Genomic DNA, 14,346 nt, shown 5'->3' with positions numbered 1-14,346 from the left:
TGTATTACCTTTTCGTTCTCTTCAAATATGTCATATTCACTATTTATCTCAAAATATTATTGCTTTATGTCAGTTTAACTCATTCTCTCATCACTATTAGAACATTCTAATGTGGACAAATGGGACAAGTATCATATTTTATTAGAGTTTGTGTGCCTGCCACCTACAATGAGAGCTGTTCCCATTATTGACTTCATCCAATACTTCAAGGACTTCACACTTTCTTTTCAATAATATAATGCATTTGCCATTTGTGCTTTGCTTTCCACTCAACTTTACAGCTTGCAATAATTATATCTAATTCTGACTTTCTCTTCTGTTAAATTACCACATAGAAGAAGAAGAAAGTCTTCAAAATTAGCTCATTCATCAAACAAGAGCATCAGCCATACTATTATGGAATGAACAATGTGCATATATATATATATATATATATATATATATATATATATATATATATATATATATATATATATATATATATATATATATATATAATAGCATTTTTTCTTATTATAGAACTCACTATGGATTTTACATTTTCAGAATTGTGTGTGAAATGGGGCAAGCTGAGCCTGATATTAGCTCTGGTCCTGCACTCCTCTGTATTGGAGAATGCAAATCAGAATTTGTGGCCAAGTCTGCACAACATTACACATTTGTGGTAAGTACCCTACAAGCCATTCTTGTTACTTGATTGATAAACCTAGACCAAGTACTGTAAGCAGTACACAAAATAGTCCTTTCTCTTTCTACTAAATAAAGAAGGGCTGGCAGGGTCTAGAGTAGTTAAAATGCTATTTATTAATATGTTCAACTTAGAGTATGTCCAATGTGGCATTTTATATGCCCGATATCCTAATACGGTTTACCTCTTTAAGTCATTTTACTTATCTTCAACTCTTTTTCAGTAATCATAATGAAAATTTATCCAAGGATAACTGCAGATGCCTCACCTCAAAGCCAGGTCCCTAGGAAGAAAAGTAAAATATAAATCAAATCCATTAATTGTAATGAATAAATGAGAAAATAAAATAAATTGCCCAGATCTTATGAGTTTGCCCCCTCTTCCCTTTTTGACATCAAGTCATTGTGTGAAAATGAAGGTATTCTATTCAAATAATAGTAATTGGAGCCAATGGTATGTAAGGGTTTTTTTTTCTCTAATTCTGAGTTATGGCATAATTATTGCCAGTGGCTATGTTAGTTTGTCTTTAAAATTTGCTTGCACTGGCTGAACTACATGGACCACAGCCCTATACTGATATACAATTCTTACATTATTTGACTAGGACTTTTTTTTTTAATTTCTTGGCTCATAAAATCATGACACATTCTCACCTAAATGTTTCTAGCACTAAATGTTTTAGGTAATTTATCTGACAAATTGTGGCTTTAACTACGATTAATTTTTTTAGATCTTCTGATATACTAGACAGTGCAACATTTTTGAGATCAACTGTGTTATCCTTCCTTTTCAAACTGGAAGGAATAATGTGAACCTTTATTACCATGGAACTTAATTAGCTGGAATTAATCTATGGACCTGCCACCTTCCATTATATTATGTATATATTAGAACACTGGAATAATTTTGTTTGGCTAGTAAAAACAAACTCTCTGCCCCTCCCTCCTCCCCCCACCCCCTGTCCTATTTTCTTTTTATCATCCATCTTTCCTTAATGTGAAATTATTTTCCATTTAAATAACAAATTAATGCTAATTCAATAGAGTTTCCATTAGTATGTTTAATCTAGAGTTTCTTTTTGTGGTTTTCCATTCCTGAAGCAATCATTGTGCTTTTCTGTTATTTAATTATGAACCTTTTTATTCATATTCTGGAGCTTTTCTTCATCTCTATTTTGGCCTGAACAAGGCTTATTTGGCTTCCCTGATTTTGTGCTAACTACTTGCTAGCAATTGCCAACTGTCCACAATTTGTAAAGGAAGCAATAGATAACTTGAATTGTACTTGTCTCATTACTAGAATGGAAACTTATTGTAATAATGGTAAATATTACTAAACAATAATACTATGCAGTAGAGAGTCCCCCTTTTAGGGTTGCTAAACATGTTCACATTTATCTGTTTGACTCTCTATCTACTTTGGTATTTATAACCATTCATCTATCAAACTGTTGGCAGACACACTTTCTGTTTCATTTCAAAAGTATGCAAAGCAACAACTGGCTTACATTGGTGATTTATACTGTGCTTTAAAAAAACAAGTATCAAAAAACTATTAATGATTATAATTGTGGGCTGGGGAAAAGTATTTTTGTAAGCATTTGTAAGTAAAGGAACACTTGCTTGACCCTCATTGTGCCACAGTGTTTATGTGTGTATGAATTGTATGTATGTGTGTATATGTGTGTATGAACTGGAATTCAAGATAAGTGTTGAGCAAGTGAGGGAATTCTAGTGAAGTTAAATAAATTAAAGTTTCCTAGGCCACATGAACTATACCAACAGTTTTGGAGGAATCAGCAGAGGTAATTGCAGAATTGCACTTTTGTAATCTTTGAAAAGTCCTGAAGAGCATGCAAGGTCTCAGAAGACCTTGTGTGCGTTCTCCTCCCCATTTTTTTAAAAAAGGGATGAAACAGGACTCAAGAAATTGGAGGCTTGTGAACCTGATACTGGCATTGGGCAAGGTCCTTGATATTACAAAGCAGCTTGTCTATGAGCACTTAGCTAGGAATTAACATGATCCGACTGATTTATGCCAAGCAGATCGTGCCTAGTTATTGTGATATCCTTTTATGATAAAATTACTATCCTGGTTGGTTGGAAAAAGGCCATGAATCTTGATTTCAGCAAAGTTTTTGACAAAGTTTCTTATAGCATCCTTATTAACAAAATGGTCAAATATGGGTTTGAGAACTGAAATATCAGGTGGATCCACAGTTCAAGGACTGTACACAAAGTGCAGTTATTAATTGAGTTGAATAGTGGTGTTAGTATGGCTTCCAAAGCTGACATCTACCTTGAGAGACATGTTGAGTGGAGTGCGAGAGGGCTATGCCCTGGCCCAGTGCTGTTCAACATTTTTATAAATGATATGAATGAGGGGTTGGGTGAATGCTTACCAAATTTGCAGATGATACCAAGCTAGAAGGAATGACTAATATTTGGGAGAGAGGAATCAAAAAAGACTTGGACTAGAACAATGGGTGGAAACAAATAGAACAATATTTAACAGGAAGAAATGTAAAGCCATGTACAAATGAGGGAAATCTGCCTCAAGGATAAAACATATGAGAAGGTCCTGGGTATTAGTAGATCATAAGTTCAACATATGCAAAGAAGACAATGACATCTTAAACAGCATTAAAAGAGCAAAAAACTCAGACTATGGGAGATGATTCCTACTCTACTTCACTTTAGTCAGGCCTCACTTAAACATAGAATTCAGTTCTGCGCAATCAGTTTAAAAAAAGACATGGATGAACTGGAGCAAGTCTGGAGAAGGGCTATCAAGATGGTGAAAGAACTGGAACCAAGTCCTATAAGGAATGGTTAAAAAAACTTAGGAATGTTTAGCTTGCAAAAGGGAAGATTGACGGAGGACATGATAGCTGCCTTTACATATCTGAATGGCATTCGCATTGTAAAAGATTTGGACATTCTCCCTTGCTCCAGAAGGTAAGATAAAACTAATAAGACAAACCTCAAGGATGTAGAAACATATTAGATATTAGGAGAAATTTAATTTACTGTTAGTAGGTTTGTTCAGAAAGGAGAATAGTTACCACATAGAGTGGTTCCCCCTTCCCCTTCCCTGGAGGTTGTCAAACAGAAAACTGGATAGTCATCTACTGGGGATGATGTACTGAATCCTGCATTGTACAGAGGGTTGAATTTCAATGACCTCTTAAGGTACCTTTCAACTCTATGATTCTATAAGCACAACATCACTATATTACTTGATAAATAAATGCTTTTGGGCCATCACTGAAGGGTTTGAGAGAACACTCCATGTTAAGCAAGAGGGTTAACTTGATCTATTTGTACATTTATCAATGGTACTATTACTTCATTTTCCTCTGTAGCAAAAATTGGCCTAATATAGGCAGAAGAAAGCATAAAAGAGGCAGGCAGTAATGAATGGACAAAATGAATCTGGGTTAGCAGATAAAAGGATTTGCTTGCAAGCGAAACTTTCTTGAATATATATATATATATATTAAAAGGAGAAGGGGATTAATTCAATCCATTTAGTATTATATTAAATAATGGCAATGGTGGCAAGGGTCAGGGACATTTGCTTTCTAGAAAAGGAATAAAGTCTTCCCACAGGCTATTAGGTGGAGTCACAAGAAGACTGGAGGAATGAGATACTGCACATGTAGACTGAACATTTTAGTTTGACAAGCAACATCAGAGCTGCCTACATGCAGGAAATTTTTACATCTCAAGATATTCTGTTTCTATGTTCACTGAAAAATGGTATCTAATTGATTTTTAAAGCTGTTTCCATTCAATCAATCAATCAATCAATGTATATCTTGGCTGGTGGGTACTCAGCACCATTTTCATTTTTTTAAAAAAATCAGTGTGTGGAGGACAATGGTCTTACACTACCTTAAGTGATAACCAATGCTTGAATGAAAAAAATTGAAGCACCATTCAGCAATTTGTTAAGCATACATGTATTATGTAGAGACAGTATTTTTCATTGCTGCCTTTTTATGAACTGAAAAAGCAATTTGCATGTAGTTTCTTTTTGTTGCTTGGACTTTTGTTTGTTTGTTTTAACCTCTTTTTTTGTTACCACCACAAACTTTATTAACGTTAGTACTGCTGAAACACTTCTGCATCTGAGAAAATTCCTAGGTTTCACTTTAGCATTGCCCTTATAACCTAATGGCAGGCTGATTTCACTGGAACATTTTGCAGCTGCTAGACCCTTTTTCAGCCATTATGAGAAGCGGTAAAAGGGGTCATAAAAAGGGGCTATGGAAAGGAATCCTGGGAGAGTGGCATGGATATTCCCACATCTCTCCCTTTCCACATACAAGGCCAACGCCTACAGAAAAGAACTTTCTCTTTCCTGGAAGTCTGCCCTTGCAACTTAAGTAAACATATACAAAATTAAGTTTCCCCAAAATAATAAATTTAGATACCATAAAATTCCAGGCTGAGTTGAACTCTTTGGAAAGAGTTTCTGAGGGAGGAACCTTATGTCTAGGCTAGGGCACCAGGCAGGCCTTTCCCGGCCTTGCAACTGACCTGCTCTGGATCAGGTCTAACTGGAAACAGGTTAGACACAACCTCTTGTGCACAAAAGAGCACTAGCTTTAAATGCTTATGAAATATTGATTGTAATTATCATTGACAGGTGAATTTATATTATGATTTGTTAGTTTCTACGTACCATGCTATTATACTTTATAGTTTCTATACTTTAATTAAGAAATATACTTTAACATGATACTATTACATGCGTTGACAAATTACTTGCATGCTCATATCATGGAGCATAAATTTGTACTTGATTTCAGGAAAGCTGCACAAAACCTTTTTTTTACATTTCATGTCTGAAATCAGAGAGAGTATGGCTTGTAACTGAAGCTAAAATGCTCAATGAGAGGTTCCATATCATTGCAGTAGACACAGTCATTCATCTTATACATTCTATTATTTTATCACCAGCAATATTGGCTGCCGTCTTCACATTTAGTCTGATCCTTTGATAATAAATCTCTGGCATAACATTTGTCACAGTTTGGTCTATTTCCATACTTGGCAGGTGAATCACAAACTTAAGTTAGGTGAAAGACAATAAAACCTTGGAAAAATAAATTCTGTAGACTTCTCTCTTTCCTCCCATAATAAATGAACATGCAAATGGTAGGGCTCTAAATGCAAAATCTTTCAAAGTCTTTTAAAGAACCATTTAAAATCAATTAAAACCAATTAAAAATTGCTTACCTATTAAGAACCAAATATTGCAAATTTCTTCAAAATACAATTTTTGCACAATAGGTAGCGATAAGTGTATGTTGTGTTAATGCTAGTTTACTTTTCATTTATAGTTTTTAAAGCAATTTTCTCTGGAAGTGATCATCATCATTTCAGTGCAACTAAGACAAAAATCATGACTCAAACGAACTGTTCTGTAATCTAAACAGGAATTGCTAAGCATCTATTTATGATGAGTTCAATCATTTCCTTAGATTACAGCAATGTTATTAAAGCATCATTATAGAGAATAAAACTCAGAGTTCAATATATGATGTCTCATAACTGTAGAAAACCTCTCTCTGTGATCATTCCATATATAGTTTTTTTTCCTAATAATTTTTAAATTCCTTGATGTTGATGTTTCTTTTAAAAAAAATAAAATAGGTCTATTCAAAGACAATGTACTGATTTCTTTGATCACTAAATGAGACACAGCAGCTTGTATGAAATCTAAAAATGCAATAATCTGAATACAATAAACAGTTACATTCAGTGCATAGCTACATCATCAAAATGAAGACATTTATTTTGCATCTAGGAATGCAGCTGGAGTTTTGCTAGAAAGTAGAAAAGTGCCATAATATAACTGAAAACTTTAGTTACTTATAAAAATTAAAAACAAATATATAAAAAATATATTTAAAAAATCCTACAACCATCTATAATAGTAAACACAATGGATGGATGGATGGATGGATGGATGGATGGATGGATGGATGGATGGTGAGTGGATGACTAGATAGATAGATATGTGCCATCAAATCATGGTTGACTCTTAGCAGACCTAGCACATAGTTTGCATTCATAAAATTTGGAAAAGTTGTGCCCATTTCAGTGACTGCTCCTATGGTCATGTAATCTTCATTTTCAATGTTTTGTGATAGTTTCCAAGCCAGTTTCACAATTCCTTATTCCCTCCCCCATCCGGCAACAGTTTGCCCTGCTGGGAGGAGAAGCAAAGGGAAGAGGCATGGAAGAAAGGGAGGGAGGGAGGAACAGGGAATAAGATACCCATGCATACCTTTCCTGGCCCGTGCCATGCCTCCCCCAACTTGTGACATCTGCAACACACCCATTCACACCCAATTAACCCATTCAGCAGCTCTTGTAACACCCTCCATATTCCGTCCCCAGTCAACACCCTCCTGCATACCTTTACCAACCCATGTGGCACCTCTTGAGTACTTCTGCACACCCTTTCTGATCCATTCCCCTCCATGCACCCCCTGACCTCTTGTTTATTTCCAAGCACCATAGGCACTCTTCCCAACCCATTCCACTACCCTCTGCTTCCCATCCCTGGCTGGCATACCACCTCTCAAACATACCTGTGGAAACCCCCCCCCATGCATTCTTGTTGATGCATTATGCATCTCACATGCCCTACATGACCCCTTTGGCATCTCTTACACACCCCCATGACCCACACACACACACACACACACACACACTTATTGACCCATCTACTCCCTATGCATCCTCCCTGACCACATGGCATTTCTGACATATGCCTATACACCCTTCCCAACCCACGCAATACTTCTCATGCACCCGCACATACCATTCCTGGCCTACTCAGCCCTTCACTCTCTTCCACTGTCTCCTTGGACTTACAATTTTGTGCAGGCTTCCCCATTGGTTTTCTCCCTGAGAGCTTCTCACAAGTAAAGTAAATCAGAAGGGGGGGAGGGAGGGAGGGAGGAAGGAAGATTTCTGTTGCTCCCTGCCTACCACAAAGAAATTTAATGGGGAAGATGGGAGGAAGTTGGAAGTCACTCCCTCACTCACTTTTTTGCCAAGCCAATGTCATTTTGTTCCTCTGCTTAGATAAGGAAATATCTCTGAAATGATGACCCAGTGGGGCATGGACTGTTTAGTTCCATTTAAATATTGCTAACATGCTTTACAGTTCTCAACAGTGAGAACTGGACACTGAACCACTAATTGGTTCAAAATTGAGAAAGGAGTTCAGCAAGGCTGTTTACTGTCGCCCTGCCTATTTAGCTTATATGCAGAGCACATCATGAGAAAGGCGGGGCTGGATGAATCACAAATTGGAATTAAGATTGCCGGGAGAAATAGCTCAGATATGCAGATGATACCACTCTAATGGAAGGAAGTGAAGAGAAACTAAAGTGCCTCTTGATACAGGTGAAGGAGGAGAGTACAAAAGTTAGCTTGAAACTCAACATTAAGAAAACTAAGATCATGGCATCCTGCCCTGTCAATTCCTGGCAAATAGATGGGAAAGAAATGCAGGTAGTGACATATTTTATTTTCCTGGGCTCCAAGATCACTGCAGATGGGGACTACAGCCAAGAAATTAAAAGACCCTTGCTCCTAGGGAGGAAAGCTATGACAAATCTAGATAGCATACTAAAAAGCAGAGACATCACCCTGCCAACAAAAGTGTGTATTGTCAAGGCTACGGTTTCTCCAGTTGCAATGTATGGCTGTGAAAGTTGGACCATAAGGAAGGCTGAGCACCAAAAAATTGAGGCCTTTGAACTATGGTGCTGGAGAAGACTCCTGCAAGTCCCTTGGACTGCAAGGCAATCAAACCGGTCAGTCCTAGAGAAGATCCACCCTGACTGCTCTTTAGAAGGCCAGATCCTGAAGATGAAACTCAAATACTTTGGCCACCTAATGAGAAGGAAGGACTCACTGGAGAAGAGCCTAATGCTGGGAACCATTGAGGGCAAAAGAAGGAGATGTCAGAGAATGAGGTGGCTGGATAGAGTCACTGAAGAAGTCTGCATGAGTTTAAATGGACTCCAGGGGATGGTAGAGGACAGGAAGGCCCGGCAGAAACATTGTCCATAGGTTCACGATGAGTTGGACATGACTTCGTGACTAACAACAACAATAACATGCTCACTGTACTTTGGCTAAACTTATTTTTACCTGTTCTTCTGAGTAACCATTATCTAGATAGCTCAGACCAAGTTTCCAGAAACTATCCTGTTGACTAGCCATTCTTATACTATATTTCTTTCCCTTTCTGATCTTCATTTATGGACTTGTAGCATAGATGAGAATATGATCAGGATGTTGCGCTTCCTACTGAGATTTTCAAAATTTGATGATATCATTGTTACTCTGCAGTACAATTTATTTTCAATTGTTAGTAGACAGCTGGTGGAAGTTGTGTTCTGTCACATCACTGATATTTGTTTCTAGGAAATAGAATGCTTCATATACACATTATACATCCAAGAATTAAAATAAAATGAAAGCACAAGGACTGTCTGCATATTCTCACACCAACCTTATGTCCTCCAGTTGTGTTAAATTAAAGCTGCCAAACTCCTCAGCCAGTTAGACAGTAATGTTAGTTTCTATCAAAAACACTGCAGTCCAAACAGAAAGTTGCAAAAAAATCACTTCCCTATATGAACTTAGATTCTAACTTTTGGAGAAGGACCCACGTAATCTGTAGCTCATGTCCTTTGTGGTATCTTTTATAAAGATACAAAGGTCTGCTTCATAACTCCCTGTTTAATTAAGTATTCAGACAATTCTGAAATGTTTTATATATATCACATCTTTTACCGGCAAACCAGTAGAATTCCGTTTTCCTGAATGTGACAAAAATTTGTTGTATTGTCTGTAAAAATGTAACATGCCTTGCTCATTTAAATGATGTTGTTAGAATTTTAACAACCACAGTTCATTTTACTTAAAAAAGCAAGTATCTGTAACTTCTTTAGTTGTACAATCTGGTCAGTACCATAATGAAAAAGTAACCAATTAACTACTATTTAGGATTATATATTTGTCGATTTCAAGCCTTCACCTAAAGGTCCCTCTTGTCTTGCTGTACAGTCACCTGGAATAACATCACAGCAAAACAATTGAACTTGTTTTATTTTTTTGTTTTTGTTTTGTTTTCCTTCCCAAGAATCCTGCTGTGGGTTATTTGAGTCCCAGCCGTGGACCAGAGTCAGGAGGGACTATGGTGACCATTACTGGCCATTTTCTGGGAGCTGGCAGCAGTGTGTCGGTATTGCTGGGTAATCAGACCTGCGAGTTTTATGGGTAAGAGAGTTGCGAGAGGAAGGGTTGAGTTTATGTGAATATATGTTCTAAACAAACTTCACAGAACTTCCACAGGCAATGTTAAAGCCACATCAACTTTAAACACTTAATCTAATAAACCACCTTAAATTATGCTGTTGCTGATTTTGATGAATGCTGCATAACAGTGAATTGAGTTTATGCTGATTACTTTTATTTATTGCTTTCCTTTTGTATATCAAAATCCTGCTTCTACCCCAAGTCTCCAAGATATTCTGTTACTCAAATCCCTTTACATGTTCTCCAGCCCATTTTTTCTCCATACGAAATTAAAAGAGAGTGAGAGAGAAAAAGGGGGAAAGCAGACATTTTTTTCCATTCTCTTATTGTTATTCTAACTATGAAAGCAGCAGGTGTGCCTGCCTCCCAGTGTGATGGGAAAGAGGTTGAGTGACAGAAATTAAGAATGTAGCCTTACTTTTCTTTTCTTTTAGAATTCACAAATCTATGCTTCAGTTTCTATATTTTTAAAGTGATAAAAATATATCTCTTTTGTTAGTTCTTACCAAAAAAAGCAATATTGCATTTTTGTCATGTCTATTTAAACTTGCAGTACCATAAATTTATATATTCTAATCTGGGGTATTTGAATCAATGACATGCTACGGTGGTGATAATTAAATATCTATGAATAAAATATACTTGTCTGTGTAGTCAGTTACATAAAATAATACTATGTTTAATTAGACCTGTATAGCATACTGATTGATATCAGAGAATCAAAGTAATCAATGTTCAATTTAATGATTGAAATTTCTTAATGTACAATTTTTATGATTGAAATTTTGTAAAATCATTATAAACAATTATTTTTGTACTGAACCCTTCAACTTTATTATGGAAATTGTTGGGCAATTTATGAGTATGGTTTTATATCTTTGATACAATTCAGAATGACAATGTCTGCCCAGGTTTTATAAAGATCTATAGGCTAAATTGCTTGAATTAATTTAACCAATGTTCAATAAAGTCATGGAAATAAAAATCATCTTCCTCTAAGATCTTAATACTTCTACAAATTGATTTCACTAAAATTTCTAAGTAAATTCAACATTTACCTCAAGAAGAAATTCCCTTTTAGGATGCTTAAAATCTATCCAGGTGTCAGTCCTTTTATGTCATTCTTCACATGTAGATAGGAGTCAATCACCTGTAGTGAAGAGTATTTACTGTGCATGAAAATTCTCCCCAAGTTCTAAAACCTAGGTCCTCAACTATGTGGATGCTCAAAGACATAGCTCTCCACTACAAATTGGAAGTTAGAACAAGTGCATAGGGTCAACACATGAATCTCTCCTCCCCTTCAAGACATTTGGATTATTCACACTTTGAAGTAAATGTGTAAATCAAAGGCTTCAATTTAATATTAATATACCCCACTTCACTTCAAAATATCAAGCAATATATATGTAACAAAAATATTACAACAGCATAACATACTGTATGTACTAATTACTTTGTGGTGTTTGTTATTAAAATTAAAATTATGGTTTGAGATTTCTTCTGAAACTACAATGAACAATAATAACCTGTTGGGCAACAAGCTTTATATAATATAATTGAATTAGGAATTTCAAGAAAGCATAAAATCCCAAATAAGGATGTTTAATAAGCATGTAGTGCTCTGATGACAAAATGAATCATTAAAAAAATCCAACCCTAAATTAATACTTTCTGTAATATCCATGGCAATAGTTCAAAAAATATCATGCTATAGTCTTTATGAAATTGGTTAGATGAGTTTATAATATAGATAGTTCCAAGTTTCATCTCTGGCAACTCCAAGTGGGATGGGAAATATTTCCATTAGAAAACCTGAAGAGTCCCTACCAGTTAGTGTCAGTGTCAAGCCGGGTTCCTATGCTCCTAAGTTAGACTCAGACTGAAACAGCAGTATCAACAGTGTAGAGGTGTCAAAGCAGGTAAGACTGTGGGCCTGGTTCATGATACAAACCCATCTCCTTTGTCCATATTTACCACAATATGGGTGCCAGGGATCTGAAGGCCATGTAGAAATTCCGTGTATACATTTAGTTTCCTGATGAAACTAAAATGAAACATAAATTGAAGGAGCAAATTTATTGTGGTTAAAATAACAGGATGCTTGGACATATCCTCTTGTAAAGAAATAGAAAATTTAAGGAACTGTTTCAGGAAATAAAAGGAAAGCCTTTTGGCTCTCCTTCCACCCTGGATTTGATTTATTTATTTTATTATTTATTCATTTATTTATTTACTGATTGAATTTATATTGCCGCCTGTTCACCCATGGTGACTCAAGGCAGCTTACAGAATATAAAACCACTTTTAAAACAATAAAACTAATAAAAAGAATCCAATTAATATAGTATAATATAAAATCACCCCCAGCCCCCAGCCCCGTGACAGCAGATAACAGGAGCCATTTAATGGGCTCCATCCCACTCTGGGTTCTCCAGGCCCACTGGCAGAACCAGGTCTTCAGCTCTTCTTTCTAGAAGAGTATTAGAGTGGGGGCCATTCTAATCTCTGGGGGAATGATGTTCCATGATGTTTGATGCAAGTTAATCAGATGCAAGGAGTGAGGGATTTGCATGCCACTTGCTGTTGCTTTTGTACAATTTGCCTGCAGTATAACTAACATTTCCAAAGTTGAATTACTGAGACTTTTCATATTAGTGCTGCTTTCTTCAGCATCTGAAGAGATAAAACATCCCAGCATCCACTATGCCTGGATTGAAAAGGAGAGATAAGGAATGACATGTTAATGAGTAGATTTGATTTAACTGATTTAATATCTCCTTATCTAATAGGACACAGTTCATTTATACCTTTGGAACAGATAGGAAGGAATGTGCATAGTTACATTACAGGAGGCTTTTCATTTCTTATCTACAGAGGAGGTTTTTTTTTTCTTTATGGTATTTGCTTCTCAAATAACTTTTTAAGCCTAGAGTTATGCAGGAACTGTCTCAACAGATGCTGGGATGCAACACTGATGTTTGCAGAGTTCATCTTGATTACATGCTTTCATTAGCTCTGTTGGCCAACATACAAACAGTTGTATCACGTAATTCATTGGCATAAAAAACATACTTGGATATCTTTTACTAGTAATCTTTCGGCTGTTGTTGACTATCAGAAAGGAACATACAGTACACATATGTATTTAATGGAAGTATTGGGTCACCCAACAATGTAACTTTGAGCAGTGTACTACAAAGCAAACAAAAAAAAGTAAAGATATTTATACATTAAACAATCCGACATATAATATATAAATAACCAGATATGATAATTAAACAATCAAAAGTAAATTCCACTAAACTAGAATTAAGTGCCTAAAGAAAAAGGCAGATCAGGATACCATGTCAATGATAGCAAAAGCCACCAAAATAGAAGAAGAGTCAGATGGAGGCACCACACACATCCAGGACTTGCCACAAGTAACTAACCAGTGTGGCCAAAGCCATCTCTATACCATATTCAAGACTGAATCTGGACTAAAAATGATCCAGATAGCTTCCTCCAGGGCCCTCTGAAGCTGAAAGGCAGAAATTTTCCAGATTGGATGTTAAGTCCATAATATATAGATAATATTCAGAAGTGGCTGGGATAGACACCTCCCTAATTTATTGATCTTTAAGGAGGAGGAGGAGATACAGCAAAATCAAACTTGCAAGATTCTGTTATTATAGTCAATTTCAATTTTAAAAAATTATAGACATTCTATAGAATTGATTTCATTATTTGGCTCACCTGGTGGAACTGATACAACAACCCTTCAGATGTTCCACCAATTCCTTCTGATCTAGAAGTCACTACGGTCATTTTGAACAGGGTCCCTACTCCCTGTTCCCTCCCTTCAACCATCAACGTTCCCATTCACAAGCCGAGCACAAATCCTCCATATTCAGATGGCAAGTAAGTACGAAGGTGCTTCTGACCATATACTCTTCTAAACCAGCTCCTACCCACTCACCTTCAAAACACTATCATGCCCTCTCCCTCTGTACTCATCAAACATAGGGCAACAAAGATCTATCTATCTCCCACCCAGGGAGTGGGGGGGAGTAAAATAAATGGGTCAAGTTCCATCCCTTCCTTCACCATTGTGCCCCACAATCAATTTTCAGTCCAATCCCAATCTTCCTCCCAACCATCAATCCTAAATCTAGTTACTTTTCTAGGAGGCAGAGTGGCATAACTTCCAAAAAGCTGCAAAGTCTCTGCAATCAAGCCATCTGGCTACATTAGTTGCATCAGATTCCTTTAGGACATGAAACTGGTCACCTTCCCCTTCCAGACACAGAATCACTAATT

The 14,346-nt window shown here is 36.4% G+C and overlaps 1 protein-coding gene across 1 annotated transcript in view; it reads left to right on the top strand.

Annotated features, from left to right (window-relative positions):
- The window catches only part of PLXNA2 (plexin A2), a 420,814-nt gene that overhangs the window by 322,211 nt on the left and 84,257 nt on the right, over nucleotides 1–14,346 (top strand). Inside the window, exons 13-14 of the mRNA XM_070941568.1 lie at nucleotides 547–664; nucleotides 9,869–10,005. Coding sequence (XP_070797669.1) covers nucleotides 547–664; nucleotides 9,869–10,005 — 255 coding nt within the window. The remainder of the gene's footprint in view (nucleotides 1–546; nucleotides 665–9,868; nucleotides 10,006–14,346) is intronic.

Source organism: Pituophis catenifer, unplaced genomic scaffold (assembly GCF_029215685.1).
Source record: "Pituophis catenifer annectens isolate HBS135680 unplaced genomic scaffold, rPitCat1.0.hap2 SCAF_3, whole genome shotgun sequence".
Classification (NCBI taxonomy): domain Eukaryota; kingdom Metazoa; phylum Chordata; class Lepidosauria; order Squamata; family Colubridae; genus Pituophis; species Pituophis catenifer.
The sequence above is the reverse complement of the archived record's forward strand: the minus strand, read 5'-3'. Positions and strand labels throughout refer to the sequence as shown.